Source organism: Arachis ipaensis, chromosome B4 (genome assembly GCF_059453495.1).
Source record: "Arachis ipaensis isolate K30076 ecotype BB chromosome B4, ASM5945349v1, whole genome shotgun sequence".
Classification (NCBI taxonomy): Eukaryota; Viridiplantae; Streptophyta; class Magnoliopsida; order Fabales; family Fabaceae; genus Arachis; species Arachis ipaensis.
The window spans coordinates 140103845-140120439 of record NC_142439.1 but is presented as its reverse complement, the minus strand read 5'-3'; the positions used below and the strand labels follow the sequence as shown (position 1 = coordinate 140120439).

Genomic DNA, 16595 nt, shown 5'->3' with positions numbered 1-16595 from the left:
ATTTATCATTGTGATAGTGATCACAATATTGAGAGATAAATCTTTTATAATTTAATCTAAATTGTTCTTGGTCATAGGATTATTAAAAAGGACATTAATAATCCGGAAAGATCAATATATATATATAATGGTCTTCATTGGATGAAGATTAATAGATCTCATTTATTAAATTATATATATAGATGGTGCATATAGAGATATGACCATTGAACTGACTCACTTTGAGAATTCCTAATGGTTATAATTACCGTATATTTGTCAATAGGATATTCTCAAGATGAACACAGTAATAGAGTTTCCTTTGACCTGCGACTGTCATAGTAATTAACAATGTATTTATTATACTTTGATTCCGGACACCTAATACCCTAGGGTGCTAGTTGAATGGATATTGGGTATGATTTAAATACTTGTAGAATTAATGATTAGTCAATAAGGAATCCGTCAACTCTCGGTAAAGAGTTTAAGCTCTATGATTATAATGATTGAGATGAATAAAACCTTGGCCAAGGAGATTGAATGAATGAAGAAATGAGTTTCTTAGGTCATTCACAGTTCATTATAACAATGGTAACAAGTTAGAGTTTGACAATTAAACCATACTCTAAAGGTTAACCAAGAGCTGGAAAGATGGAAGGAATTATACTTTGTTCTTCTAAGGTTCTTAGTAAAAATATATTACTTCATACTATCGGGTCGTTGAGGAGTGTTGCTAGACGCCAACCTTGATTAGTAAATTTAGTATGACTAATTTACTACCCGCTTAGTATTGAACCTATGGGGTCACACACTAACGAGTGTTCTAATCTTTGCTGTAGAATTATTTAATTATTAATTTGATTTGATCAAATAAATAATTATATTAATTCAAATGGAATATTATTATATTATTTGCTAGCACTAAGAATATAATAATAGTATGATAATTGAGAATATTAAATGAGATTTGAGAATAATTAGTTATTCTATTTCTGAATTTGAATTATAAATTTGGATGAGATCCAAATCGATTATGTTTTAAATTGTTATGATATGATTCATAAAATTTAAAGGATTCAGATTTGAAATTTAAAGATATGATTTAAATTTGAATTGAGAATCAAATTTAAAATTAGTAACAAATTTCATACTATATATATATATGTATGTCAAGAGTAGAGCAAAAAGATAGATGAGAATAAAACACAAGGGTTTTATTTCTTTACCTCTACACACATAAACGTATGTGAGCCTGATTCTTGGAGAAGAATTTTATGGCGTGCAAAGAGTTGTAAGAGGTTTCTCAATTTATCAGATCCATTGGTCAAGGAGTTGACAGCAAAGATTGGTCTCGGTGTGGATACGCATAGCGCCTTCGTACCATCGAAGGAGAAAAAGATTTTTACAAGCGTACTCAGGTATTTAGATCTGATCTACTATATATTTATTATTGGAATAAAGTTTAAGCACAAAATAGATCTTTAGGATTACCTTCTTTTCTTCCGCTGCGTGTTATAAACACATGGTAATCCTTCAATTTCTATGTATTGTTTTTGTCCTCAACGTTTCAATCGTTCTATTTAAGTTCTTAACGTTTCAAAATCGTCTCAATTTTATCACACCGTCAATTCTATTAACGGATTTTTTTTTGGTGACTCATTCTATTAACGGATTGCTAACGGCAGGACAACATTTAGTCAATTTTAAAACGTTAAGGACTTAAATAGAATAATTAAAATGTTAAAGACAACTTTAAAACTTATCCTACGTTGGGACAAAAACAATCCTTTACTCTTTAATTATAAATCCTAATGTAAAAATCATTATTATATCTAATCATTATATTGTTTATCCAGTATTTCTCAATTTCGATTATATTTTTAATAAAATTTGATTATGAAGTAGATTACATGGTTGTCTTTAATTTGTCATTATTAATTTCTGTATTCCCGAATCAAAGCCGTGTGTTTTATGGTTTTACCATCACATTACTTTTGTGGAAAAATCTACACTGCTTTATTGGTTTCCATCTACACTGCTTTATTAGTTAGTTAGCACAGGTATATGAAGTGGATTTCACGTCTGAAAGAGAAGTTTGTTAAAAAGATGGTCTAAACTCTAAATAAGTGTGGAACCGCTTTTCGAAAAGTTAAAAGTAGAAAAATAATTTATTTTAGGTAGAGTTTTGCTAAGAATTAAAAAATGGTAATTTCTATGGTGTCTTTGTTATGATATTTAAATTGCCTAATTTCTCTTTTAAAATAAAAAATAAAATGTTTAAAATAAAAAATAAATTATATAAAATTTAGGTAGAAAGTGATAAGCATCATAGCATTCATCTTAAAAATTGAAGGACTCTACGAAAAAAGGGTATGAATTTTATATAATTGCAGATTTTTAAAATCTTACATTTTGTATTAAACAAATGTCAATTAACTATTTATAAAAGCACTTGCTAACAAAAGTCATTTTAGATAAATAAATTAAGAAAAAAATTGTATTTAGAAATAATATTTTAAAAGTAAATTTAAAATTGTTAACATAATGGTTCAAATCTGTTGGCCTGAATTTTGTGTATGAAACATTAAGGTAGCGTTTGTTTTGAGGTACTGAGACAGAGACTGAGAGACTGAAATTCAGTATCGTGTTTGTTAGTTCAGAGACTGGTACTAAAATTTCTGTCTCTGTCTCTAAAATTTCAGTATTTCAGTACCTCCAAAAAGTAGGGACACAGGAGACTGAAATTTTTAGAGATGGAGACTGGAACTTTAATAACATTTTATACCTAAAATACTTTCATTTCAATTAATTAATTCCAATTTTATCCTTTGTGCAAATTAAATTAGAGTTTCATTCTTGTTTCAATTCCTGTCTCTCATTTTGCACCAAACAGAATACTGAGATTTATTTCAATCCCTGTCTCTTAGTCTCTGTCTCTCAGTCTCAGTCTTTCCGTATCTGTCTCTCCACCAAACACTACCTAAGGGATGAAATTCGATCTTGACTCAATTTTAAAAGAATAATGTTATACATGTAAGTCTTTTTGTTAAATAAGTTTAATCAAGTTAGTTTAATATAATAAAAATTAGTTATGATTAATATTATTTTTTTTGTTTCTCACGATATCTCTTAGTCCGACAGGCTATAGACAAATCCGTCGTGGTATTGAGCTCTTGGGTTGCTGCATGCAAAAGATGGGATTCGAATCCCGACACTTGTTTAAGCAGATTAGTAAGCTAACCAGTAGACCAACCCAATTTGGTTTTATGATTAACATTATTATTTAACTTAATTTATAAAAAGACATAAATGTGTAGTATTATTTGTCTTAATGACCGTAATCATGTGCTGTCGGACTATCCGACCTGAGACCCAAACTATATAGCAGCAGCAGGGGTCATTAGTAGGAAATTTCACATCATATTTTCTCTATTTTATAAACATTTTTTTTCAAGTTGGTAACCACCCAAAATCATTAGATAATAGATTAATAGTGTGAAGTGATTTAACCTCCAGGAAAAAAGGTAAAATCCTCGTATCTTAACAATACTGAAAACCATTTTTTGACTACCTTATAGAAATTTTAATTAGAATTAAGCACAATTTGGAGATTGAAAAATTTAAACTGGCTTCACTGCAAACATATATGTTGCCCTATCACTCTCACTCTCACGCAAGAAGCATGAATTATTACAAAGCACACAACACCGTGGTAACATTAACATATAAATCCCCATTATTGTTACATATATTCATCTGCATGCTAACCAGCACAGCCAGCTAACCATAACACAAACATTTTAGTTGCGGCGCCGGACGGTAATAGGACTCCTAACTATGTGCTTTCCATCTGACCATACCAATGCACCAAATTGATATTTGTAACGCTGTATCACACTTGATGTCTGCACAATAACCTTAAATGTTTTCTTTTCATACATCTTCGTGAAGGTCAAGGAATTGGGCACAACAGTAACTTCGGATCCATCCACTTTGGCAGTTGCATTGTATGTGCCAGGAGGGCCTACATTTGTGAGTGTGCGCTTAACTGTTACCGGATCCAACCCAAGATTTGGCAATGTAATAGAAGGGTAATTCAAGTCATTTATGCTATGACTTCCCCTACAAACGAAAGTGCTATTGTAATTAAGTGCTGAGATGAGTTGTTCATTGTATCCGGAGGCACACAAGAAGTTTAGGTAATCTTTCAATCCTATATCATAAACCAATCCTGGCTCTATTGCAAGATCTGGTTGAACATGTCCTGACCCATAATCAAAAGGACCAGCCAACTTGTCATCAAATGCATCTTGGATTGGCCTGTTTGTGTTGTCCCTTGTGGTTGCTGCAAGCAACCAAGCACATACAATGAATAGGTTAAACATATCTTATGGGAAAAAAAATTCTCATGCATAAGTAAGGCATAACTTTAAATTGAGGGCTCAACATTTTAATGTATAATTGAATAAAGGCTCAACCTTATAATTGGAACACTTAAAACAATAAATATACATAAGACTCAAAAATAAAAATAAATAAATAAATAAACCCACTAATACTTAACAATATAACTTTTGAAGAGTGTTATAAAATTTGAAGGGATAGTTATTTAATTAATAAAATACATAGTATCCAAATCACTGTTTTAAAAATAAGACCGAATCGAGTAATTTAATAAAAAAAATTGTCATTTTGCCAATGTGTTTCATGCAAAAATATAATAAAAAATTGGTTAAAAAATCGATAAAAACCGGTTTTATATATCAATGATGTATTAATTATAAATTTTAATATCCATCTAACAAAAATTCAGTGTAACGGTAGCAAAGCCACATGAGAATATTAGTAATTGTATACGTATATATTACCAGTAGTCATAATTGCTGATTTAATAGCTGCGGGGCTCCAAGTAGGGTGCAGAGTTTTGAGAAGTCCAGCAATACCAGAAACATGAGGAGAAGACATAGAAGTTCCTTGCATTACATTGAATTCAAAGCGGCGAGGATCTTGTAGGAGGGTAGTGGGGCTTGTGCCTAGTGAATAGGCAGCAAGTATGTTCACTCCAGGTGCAATTATATCAGGCTGAAACAAAAAATAAACAAAAAACAAAACCAGTCACATGTAACTAAAGATCGTATTATGTATATACATACATACATACCTTGAGTATGGATGGCTGAATCTTATTGGGTCCTCTTGATGAGTAGGATGCCATCACTGGAGCTGGCTTCGTTCCAATCACTGTTTTCGCTGGGGAGAGCTTTACTGTAAGAGACGGGGTCGGTGGAGCGCTGCAATGGCAACTATCTTTAGTGCATTGCACTTATAGGTTGTTTTACTGAGAGTTCTATATTGGAAATGTTCATTGCATTGTTTTGACACTATTAGTTTCTTGTAAAGTAAACGACGTAAAAGAAGGATTTGTAGTTACGTGGCAGTTATGACGTCATAATAAGTATTTTGCACTTTAGGAGGATGGGGAGCTTTTGGAGGGTGACTAACAAGATTTTTCTTTTGAGCTGGTTTCCCGTGATAACTCACACTAGGCACCATTTGAGCCTCATCGGTAAGTGTTTTCCCTTGTTGCTTTTGATTTTGCAACGACATTGCCAATGCACCCGAGGATTTGGCTTCCAAACCCTCAACAACTGATTTTATATTATCTTTTCTGATGCAATTCACAACTTTGCCTTTAACTTTTGCCGGGTCAAGTGTTCCTGGCTTACAAAATTGACTGCACAAGTATACATACAACAACAAAAACAGGCGTTTACTTTATGCCAAATTTATGAGTAAATACATAAAAACACAAATCGCAGTAAGAGTACTTACGCATCTTGGATTGTTGCATTGGCAAGTTTACCATCAGTAGCAAGGATAAAATCGAAGGCTTCGTCAGGTTGCAATGTTACTGAAAGACTGCCACCCTAAAAATTGAATAAGTACTTTTAAAATTTAATATAAAATCTATAATCAAATGACATATATAATAATAAACAATAAAGTAATTATGAGTATATGAAATCTTATAATAGAGAGATCTGGTAGGACTTGTAATAAAGTAAAAGCAGAGTATTAAGGTAGATGATGCATACTATGATTTTGCGACCGTCACTAAAAGTAATGGTACTGGTGAAGTCCCTGTCAATGGTGCTAGCACCAATAGTGAATATCCAAGGAGCCCCATTGACAACAGTGCCGGGATAAGGTCCATCATTTCCAGCCGATGCGACGCACAGAATGTTGTTAGACATGGCATGGAAAGCCCCTAAGGTGACCCCGTCGGTTAATATATCTTGAGCGGTTACACCCCGTCGGCCACCGACAGAGAGATTGATGATATCAACGCCGTCGTTGATGGCTTGGTCAATTGCGCTCATGATATCGGCCTCGTCGCAACTGTTTTCGTCTATTCTGGACCAACACACTTTGTACGCTACAACCCTGGCCTTGGGGGACCCACCCTTTGCGGTGCCGTTACCAACTGCAAATACATGTGCTCCCGGGACGAAATCTCCCCCGGCGGTTGATAGAGTGTGAGTCCCGTGTCCCTGTAAGTCACGCGCTGTACGCTCGTTTGCCTTCACCTTCCCATTTGCTGCCTCAAACGCATCGCTGAAAAATCTTGCTCCAATAAGCTTCCTGCTCACAGGAAATATTGTTTAGCTCACTAAATCACTTTTACAAACGTCCGTTTAGGACATAAATAAAACGATTTAAACGTTAATATACAAATAGAACTTATTCCATACATTTGACACAAAAAGATACTCTACCATAATAATAATAATAACCTGTTGCAGAGATTTTTGGAGGAACCATGGACTCTGTCCAATTCACAGACTTTACCGCCGCGCCATTTTGAAGGGATGGGACCATATCCTCTGTCCCGGAAGCTTTTAGACTCCGGCCAGACCCCTGTACATGGCGCAATCCCAAGGGTATTCAAGAATTTTGTTATGTTATGTTACTTTCAGCTTTTAATAAAAAGCCTCAACACATTCCACATCGTCTTTTAAATTTAATATATATGTTCATATGTATTGATTAGGAATTAAGCAAATATTTTAAATCGGCAACTAATTACCACATCTCACATAACAAGAGAAATAATGATCGGATTAAAAGAAGTAAAACTAAATTATAATATGCTACCTGTGTCAATGTTGCCGATGATTGTATTTTCACCAAATCTACCCTTTTGCCATGCAGTGTTCTTAGCATCTCTTCTTAGTCCAAGAAAGTCCCACGACCTTGTTGTTTGAAGTTTGTGCTCCTTGCTCAAGAACACCGAGATTACATTTGGCTTTTCTGTCCCACTCAAAACACACCTCTCAATTTTCAACTATTTGAAAATAGAATAAATTCTCTTTAATTATTTGGTCTAAAATAAGTGTTTTTTAATTTTATTTGGACTAATTATTAAGAGTGACGGTGACTGGGGAATTATATATTATTACATACTTCAAAGTTTGTTGAAAAGTGAAAACACTGTTATTGGCAGGTAAATTATCATCAATCATATTAAGGGTATATTAAAATTAACTATTAATATAAAATATATATTAAAAATAAATCAAATTTTATATATATATATATTTATATATAAATGCATAATAAGTAATTTTAGTGTACAAATGAATTTTTGTATTAACAATAATAAAAGTGTTTTCTCACTTGCAATATGTGCTGCTTCTTCCTCTTCAAGTAGTGCGGCAAAGCCATTGATGTGCTTATTGTATGAGTATATCATTGCTTCTTCCGCTTTCTCATGGCTGTCAATCAATAATATTCAAGCATGCATAATTAACCCATTAATAATAGTATTTAGGTTATCATAGCTTGATAAATAATTTAAACTCTAATTTTACACTGTTAATGTACAGTAATTATTAGTTTCTTAATGAATTTATTTTACTAATCCTGGAAGTTTTAAATTTTAATAGTACCATATGATGACAGTGGTGGTACATTACATACATGATATTAAACGAATATTCATAAAAACTTTTTTCATGCAGATACTAATTATTAGAAAGATTTAATTATTTTGTTAATTCATATTATTTTAGTAAATTTGTAATTAAGTCTATATTTTTTAATTAGATCATTTTTTAATTTTATAATTAAGTTACTTTTATAAAAAAAAGTTAAAATTAATAGAATATTTATTCTAAAAAAATATGTGATCAAAGATCTAATTATGTTTTTAATTATGAATACTTTCAATTTACAAAATTTTTGTTTTGTTAAATCTAATATTTTTTATACTGATAAAAATTTAATTACAAATTAAAAATAGTGTAAAAACTCAATTAAAAAATTATATAAAAATATAATTATAAATTTGGTACAATTATAAAGATTAATAAAATAATTAAATCTATTAAAAATAGTAGTGTAGTAGTCTATGTGGTTTATATTTTGATGATCGAATTGTCAAAATTATAAATAAGTAAAAAATTATGTTAACAGTAGTTAATCAAAATTAAACCCATATTTTCATGCCTTCCCAGAACTGAAGTTAGCAAATTATAGTGAGAAGATGTGGCGGCTTCCATGTCAAGAGAGGTAGGGCTTGGGCCATGAGAATGTGCTCCCAAATACACAATGTAGCACTGTAAAACAGAGATTAATAACAATCTAAAGCTTTTATCAAAAACAGAATAAGAATCCCAAAAAATGTTTAAATTATTAGAGTCATGTATGATGGGGAATTCAGCAAAACAAACAAATTTGTCATACCTTTTTGCTGCCGTGGACAGCTTCTGGCAAGAAGGTGGAAAGAAGAAATGATAAAACAATAATGCGAAGGTAGTGAAACTTGGAACTTCCCATATTTTTGGAGTCGTCTTTGGAAATGGATTGGTGGCCAAAACTAGCGTTTGTATATAAAGGGTCTTCTTAGAACATATTTAATTTGAATTTACAAGCTTTTAAAATTATTGTTTATTATTCTAAACTTTATTTGTTTTTAAATAATTATTTATTTATTACAAAAATTCTGTAATATTAATTTTTTTCTTAAGAAAATATTAAATATTTTTCAATTATATCGATTCTATGTATTAGAAATATAATCATTCATATTTGTTGTCTCTTCCAATCAACTTAAATTTTTGAGATGAATGATATCATGACATAATATCACCAAAATTCTATGTCTGAAAAGTTTAAAACTCAATCCAAGTATCATGATAATATAATTTAGAAAAGTAACTGAGAAAATATTATTGAAGAATTAGAAAAAAAGAATAAGTAGTAAAATCAATTAATTAAGAATAATCTTATAAAATATTTTTACCCTTTACATTTCAATATATAATTTTTAAGTATTTGCTTAATTTATGTCAATATTTAACGTAGTTAAATTGTTATTCAAAATAAACAATATATATTTTGTATATATATAATTTTAACTCGACAAATTAAAAGAAATAATTACAATCTCTTAAAACTCGTATTAAAATGCAAAAAAGACATGTAGAAATCTTTTCTTCTCTATTTTTGACGTGTAAAAACAAATCTAAAGCATAATATTTTTCAGTACGTAGTCACTAATAAAAATATACAAAAATTATTAAGAGATTAACATTTTTTATTAATATTAGTTAATATTTAATTAATATTTTATTTTTATAATATTAAAATTTAAAATTAAAATTTTGTAATCAAATGTTGACCAAATATTATAAATTTTATTAATTATATAATATTATTATTCAAAATATATTTTATTAGCTTTATTTAAAATATATTCATTTTTTCTAACAGATTTAGTTGACTTTACATACAGTGAATCTATATGTAATGTAATTAAATATGAAAACTTAATTAGAACTAGGCAAATAGCTATGCTTTGTGACCGACAGGCGACAGAGATAGAATTAATGTGTCTCTTTATTCTTATTAACTTAAGTTTTTTTTTTTAAAAAAATAATTTTATAATATAATATCAAAATTTTTATAATTTAAAAATTAAAATTTAATTTTTATTGGATAAAAAAAATTATAAAATTTTTTATCCAAAATGAAAAATATTTTGCATAAAAAATATATTAAAAATATATTAAATGCTTCACAGAATCTTCGCTTTTGAAATGTGAATAAGGCTTACTCTCAAACTTTAAAAAAAAAAAAAAAAAAAAACTTTGTTTTCCTATCTTTTTTAAAATTTATTAAGTGGTGGCTGACTTTTCCTTTCCACTCGGACTCGGGTTTTACTATAATTAAAAAAGCATCCTTTAAATTAAGTAGAATAATTTGAGTAAATTAATCCATAAATGGAATTTCATACCTATCTTTCCTCCTCAAAAGAATAGTTCTATCATTGTGCGGACTGTGACGATAAAGTAGAGCTCATTTGAAAATTTACTATTTTTATATTCTTATAAAAAATAATTTTATACTAGTGGAAAGTATTTAATTATGTATACTAATTTAATTTGTACCTGATCTGTTTCTTTAAGTCAGATTACACCAACAACTCCGGAATCAGAATCAGCGAAATAAGATAAAACAAAATAACTTTTCTACATATCTCTTCAACCAAATCATCAAAACCCCAATAACCGAAATAATAGCAAGTACGACTTTGTCAAACCTAACGGAATTTCAAATAATCGTCTATAGGCTAGTAATATAAAATCAGATGACTAGTCTAGTAAAAGGTACACAATTCATTCTAATTCTACTTTGAAATTCTCATACATTCATGCTTACTTGAGCGTTGGAGTCCCTTTGCAGGTACCCAACGCCGCCTTTCCATGAAGAAGACATCGTTCCACCCTCTTTACACCAAGGAAAGCTAGTTCAAGTGTCTGTAAAACGAGCTATACCTCGGAGCCCACTTTCACATAGGAACATTTGTCGCCCACCGTAGGGCCACGATTTTTCTAACCCCACAATCCTTTACTTTGTACGTTTTCCATACTTTTTTTCGCAGGTCACGACGTATGGCGGACGAGCACAGTCACGCTCCATCAAGCACCAATCAAGCTGAAATCCTGGCGATCAATGAGGCCCTCAGAGCCGAAAACCACAAGATGGCCGAACTCCTACGCCAAATGGAGCATGACCGTATCAAAGGAGGAGAACACAAGAATGCCGAAAACAAAGGCAATGATGATGAACATACTTCAGAAACTAAGCACACCATTCCCAAAGCCATGAAAACAACTACCAAGAGAACCAACCCTTTCACAAAAGAAGTTATGAGCTTCAACATGCCCAAAAATTTCACCCTGCCTTCCACCCTAAAACCTTACCAAGGAATAGGAGACCCGAATGTCCATGTCACTAAATTTCATGCCATGATGTTTATAAATAAGGAATCTGATCCAATCCTATGCCACACTTTCCCAACTTTTCTAGACGGAGCCGCCTTAATCTGGTTTTCTAACCTTCCTGAAGGATCAATCTCAAACTTTGATGAGCTAGCCGACCAGTTCGTCAATCACTTCGCCGCATCCAACATATACGTCCACAATTATGATTACTTAAGCACCATCAAACAAGGGCCGAACGAAATCCTGAAAGATTACATGACCAGGTTTGCCGAAGCGACCAACAAGATACCCAACCTAAATCCCGAAGTCTACCACCACGCCTTGAAGAGCGGTCTCCGGCCGAGGAAATTCAAAGAATCTATAGTCATTGCAAAACCAAAGACCCTAGCCGAGTTTCGAGAAAAAGCGACGACCCAGATTGAAGTCGAAGAATTTTGAGCACTACGAAGAGCGGAAAAACCAAATAGGGAGGAGGAAAGGCGAAACAAACAACCAAGCAACAGGACGGACCAGAGACCGTTCAGGCTAACACCAAAATTCAACAATTACACCCCCCTCAACACAAAAAGAGAGGATATCATAAAAGACATCCTGCACTCAAAGCTTATTAAACCTCTTAATAGAGCCGGTACATATCAAGACCAACGATATGTAGACAAATCTAAGTACTGTGCTTTCCACCAAAAGTACGGCCATATCACGAACGACTGCGTGATAGCAAAGGATGTCCTTGAGAAGCTGGCCAGCCAAGGGCTATTAGACAAGTACATCGACAGCCGTGGTCGAAAGCGGATCACAGAAGACCTCGGCCCGCCATCCAAAACGATTGACAATTCCCGAGACAAAGGGAAAAAGGTAGACAGTGATATCAATCCACTACGCAGAATAATAAATTGCATTTCTGGTGGTTTTACAAGTGGTGGATGTACAAACTCGGCAAGGAAAAGGACATACCGAGCTATGATGACGATGATAGAATCAACTCCATCTCGACCTATCAACAAGGACAAGCCAGAAATTTCATTCATCCCTAATGACTATAAGGCAAATGATCAAAACCTGGACGACCCTGTTGTCATCACAGCACAGGTCGGAGAGCCACTGGTAAAGAAAATCCTGATAGACCCAGGAAGCAGCGTGGACGTACTATTCTTTTCAACATTCCAAAAGATGAAGTTGAGTGACAAGAACCTCCAACCTTCGTTCGGAGAATTGGTAGGTTTCTCAGGTGAGCGGGTCTCTATCCGAGGTTACATTTGGTTACAAACCACTTTTGGGGAATACCCTAACAGTAAAACAATAGACATACAATACCTTGTCATAGATTGCAAAAGCCCTTATAATATCATCCTGGGCAAACCTTCATTGAACGCATTCAATGCTATTGTCTCTACTGTGCATTTGTGTGTTAAGTTCCTTTCGCAGGATAACAAGGTCATAACTATCCATGGAGACCAAAACGAAGCCAGGCAAGGCTATAACACCAGCCTGAGGAACAAACAACCAAAACAACCCGAAAAACAACATATCCAGGCCGTATACAATTCGGAACAACTACCCCCCTGGCCGAACCGGACCCAAGGACCAACCACCAAGAACGGCCGATGCCAATCGACGACCTCACTAAAGTTTAGTTAACAGGCGAGGAAGCCAAGTATACATACCTCGGCAGCGTGCTGAGAGACGAAGAACAGGATCAACTGACCGAGCTACTAAGACAAAACGCCAACTTGTTTGCATGGACCCCAGCAGACATTCCAGGGATAGACCCCAACATCATTTGTCACAAGCTAGCCATCAACCCATCAGTTCGACCTATAGCACAAAAGAAAAGACACCTCGGCACAGACAAAAGGGCATCCTCCCTCGAGGAAACCGAAAAACTGCTCAACGGCGGCTTCATCAAAGAGCTCAGATATTCCATCTGGTTAGCCAACGTGGTAATGGTAAAAAAGAACAACGGTAAGTGGAGGATGTGAGTGGACTATACAGACCTTAATAAGGCCGGCCCAAATGACGCATACCCCCTCCCGTGTATTGATAAACTTGTTGATAATTCCTTTGGTTTTTGATGTTTAAGTTTTATGGATGCCTATTCTGGCTAAAACCAAATCCTAATGCATGAGGCTGACCAAGATAAAACTGCTTTTATCACTGACAATGGTAATTTTTGCTATAAGGTCATGTCATTTGAACTCAAAAATGCAGGTGCCACTTACCAAAGACTCATGGATAAAATTTTCACAAACCAAATCGGGTGAAACATTGAAGTCTATGTTGACGACATGGTAGCAAAATCTACGCATACAGCAGAACACGTCAATGACTTGAAAGAAATCTTCCAGCAACTCCGAAGATATAGCATGACGCTCAACCCAGAAAAATGCGCTTTCGGAGTTCAAAGCGGAAAATTCCTCGGATTCATGCTAACTTGCCGAGGTATAGAAGTCAACCCCAAAAAATGTCAGGCAATCCTAAACATGAGAAGCCCAAAAACAATTAAAGAAGCCCAACAATTAACTGGCCGACTTGCAGCATTGGCTAGGTTCCTGCCCCGCATAGTACACCAATCACACCATTTTTTCAAAAGTATAAGGAAACAAGAACAGTTGAATTGGACCGAAGAATGCGAAGCAGCTTTCACCGAGCTCAAAGTCATACTATCAGCACCCCCAATCCTCTGAACTCCAGAAGTTGGTAAACCACTTTATCTTTATTTGTCTATCACTAATCATGCTGTCAGCTCTATCTTAGTAACAGAAATAGGAAAGCAACAACACCCGATATACTTCATCAGCAAACACCTTCAAAATGCAGAGATTCGATACCCGAAGCTATAAAACTAGCTTTGGCTCTGGTAACAACCGCCAGGTGCTTGAGGCACTATTTCCAAAGCTACACGATTGTAGTCAGAATCGAACAACCCCTAAGACAAATACTAACGAAGCCTGAACTAGCAGGGAGATTAATCAAATGGCCGATCGAGCTGTCAGAATATGACATCCAATACCAGTCCAAAGGTGCCATCAAATCACAAGCACTGGCCGACTTCATTGCGGAACTTACTTCAGAAGAAAAAGATCCCAGAGATAACATATGGACACTATACGTCGACGGAGCCTCAAACAGTAAGGGTTCCGGAGCAGGAATTATACTCAAAGACGAACAAGGAACAACATTAGAACAATCCCTACAATTTACTTTCCACGCAAGCAACAACCAAGCAGAGTATGAAGCTCTAATAGCAGGACTATGACTGGCTAACACAATGGGTATAACACAGTTAAACGTCAAATGCGATTCTCTCCTTGTGGTTCAGCAGGTAACAGGTAACTTCCAGGTAAAAAATCCATTATTAGAAAAATACAACACTATCATCAATAACCTCGTCAACAATTTTCAAAAATTCAATATATCCCACATACCTCGGGAACAAAATGATAGAGCAGATATCCTCTCAAAATTAGCAACAACAAGAAATCAAACTCCCACACCCATATTATCTCAACTAACACTCGAAGAACCTAGTGTTATGCTAACAACAGTCTCGAGTATTTCGCAGGAAGATGATTGGAGATTACCTTTCATAAATTACTTACAAACAGGTAACATCCCCAGTAACATCCAAAATCAACGAAAATTCAAAAGAAGAGCAAGCTTCTATGCATTGCTCGGCACCGACTTATACAAAAGAGGATTTAAAAGACCTCTCCTACGATGTTTAAATGCGACAGAAGCCAAGCTGGAAATAGATGAAGTTCATGAAGGTGTCTGTGGCACACACATAGGCGGCCGAAGTCTCGCTTCCAAAATCCTCTGAGCAAGTTACTACTGGCCAACAATACAACAATATTGCATGAACAAAGTCAAGCGTTGCGATCACTGCCAACGCCATGCACCAATCATCCACAACCGGGCCGAGCAGTTACACGCATCCGAGATATGCTGACCGTTCAACAAATGGGGGCTAGATATCCTCGGACCTTTTCCACCCGTCCCAGACCAGGTTAAATTTTTAATTGTCGCCATTGATTACTTTACAAAATGGATAGAGGCAATACCTTGGCAAAAATTACTTCTGAAAAAATGATTTCTTTTATTTGGAAAAATATATTATGTCGATTCGGTATTTCTCAATTCATTATTACTGATAACGGCAGACAATTTACAAATAAAAAATTTGCAAATTTCTTACAAAATTTCAAAATAGTTCAACAGTTCTCTTCTGTCGAACATCCACAAACTAACGGTTTAGCCAAAGCAACAAATAAGATCGTTTTGCAGGGTCTTAAAAAGAAACTAGAAGACTCAAAAGGGGAATGGGCCGAGCTTATCCCTGAAGTACTGTGGAGCTATAACACAACTGAACAATCATCAACAAGGGAAACACCCTTCAGGCTGGTCTATGGATGCGATGCCATGATACCCATCGAAGTATCCTTACAAAATATTCGAACTACAAAACTTAGCGAAAGAGATAACATCAAAAACAGAAAAACTGAGCTTGACCTCGTCGAAGAACACTGAGACACAGCGGAACTACAAAAACTAGCATCCAAACGAGCTATATCTCGAAAATACAATCAGAAACTCAAACCAAGAATACTATCGGAAGGCGACCTCGTCCTCAGAAGAATAGAGGACATACGACAACATGGAAAGCTAAGTGTAAACTGGGAGGGACCATTCTGAGTGCTTAAAGTCATCGGCAAAGGAGCTTACAAACTACAAAAACTTGATGGAACTATCCTACCAAATAGTTGGAACATATCTTCCTTAAGACTGTACTTCAGTTAGTCTACAAGTCGGGCATGGTGATGTACTCTTTTTCCTACTACCAGATTTTATCCCTAAGGAGGGTTTTGCTAGAGAGGTTTTAATGAGGCACACCACCCCGCACATACTTCATCATATCCAAATTCAATTAATTTTATCCACATTCTATATCATACTATACTCAACCTGACAATACTAACAAACCGAAGTATTCAAACAAACATCCTTCACAAAAAATAAACATGTAACAGAAACATGAAGCAAAATATCAATGTTATAAAACTTGTTCGGCTAAAAGCCAGCATTCATAACAAACCTATCAAACAAGGCCAAAACGGCCATAAGTCCAAAAAACTTCAAAAACTCAAACCTAAAGCTAATACAGCTTAAACACCAGGATTTTCATCCTCGCCCTTAACATCATCATCATCATCATCAACTAATTCATTCCCAACAATTACTTTGCAAGGGTCCAACGCTGATAGATCCACGGCAGGCGCCAGAAGCTTTGCCTGCTCGACCGCTCTCTCGAAACCAGCAGAAAACATTTCA

The 16595-nt window shown here is 34.4% G+C and overlaps 2 protein-coding genes across 3 annotated transcripts; one reads left to right on the top strand and one right to left on the bottom strand.

Moving 5' to 3' along the window:
* Window positions 1-3519: 3519 nt before the first annotated feature.
* Window positions 3520-8851, bottom strand: LOC107635251 (subtilisin-like protease Glyma18g48580). 2 transcript variants are annotated; one of them, XM_088485262.1, is made up of 11 exons: window positions 8725-8851; window positions 8488-8597; window positions 7657-7754; window positions 7135-7290; window positions 6756-6897; window positions 6075-6621; window positions 5812-5906; window positions 5411-5713; window positions 5141-5270; window positions 4848-5061; window positions 3520-4324 (listed from the first exon to the last, which is right to left on the bottom strand). In XM_088485262.1, the coding sequence occupies exons 1-11, from the start codon at window positions 8815-8817 to the stop codon at window positions 3780-3782; spliced, it is 2433 nt and encodes an 810-aa protein (XP_088341388.1). In that variant the 5' UTR covers window positions 8818-8851; the 3' UTR covers window positions 3520-3779. The 2 variants fall into 2 exon arrangements, with proteins under 2 accessions (XP_088341388.1, XP_088341389.1); XM_088485263.1 differs by having other exon boundaries at window positions 6774-6897.
* Window positions 8852-14535: 5684 nt separating this feature from the next.
* Window positions 14536-15794, top strand: LOC148569459 (uncharacterized). Its single transcript, XM_088485058.1, has 2 exons — window positions 14536-14607; window positions 15486-15794. The coding sequence occupies exons 1-2, from the start codon at window positions 14536-14538 to the stop codon at window positions 15792-15794; spliced, it is 381 nt and encodes a 126-aa protein (XP_088341184.1).
* Window positions 15795-16595: the final 801 nt, after the last annotated feature.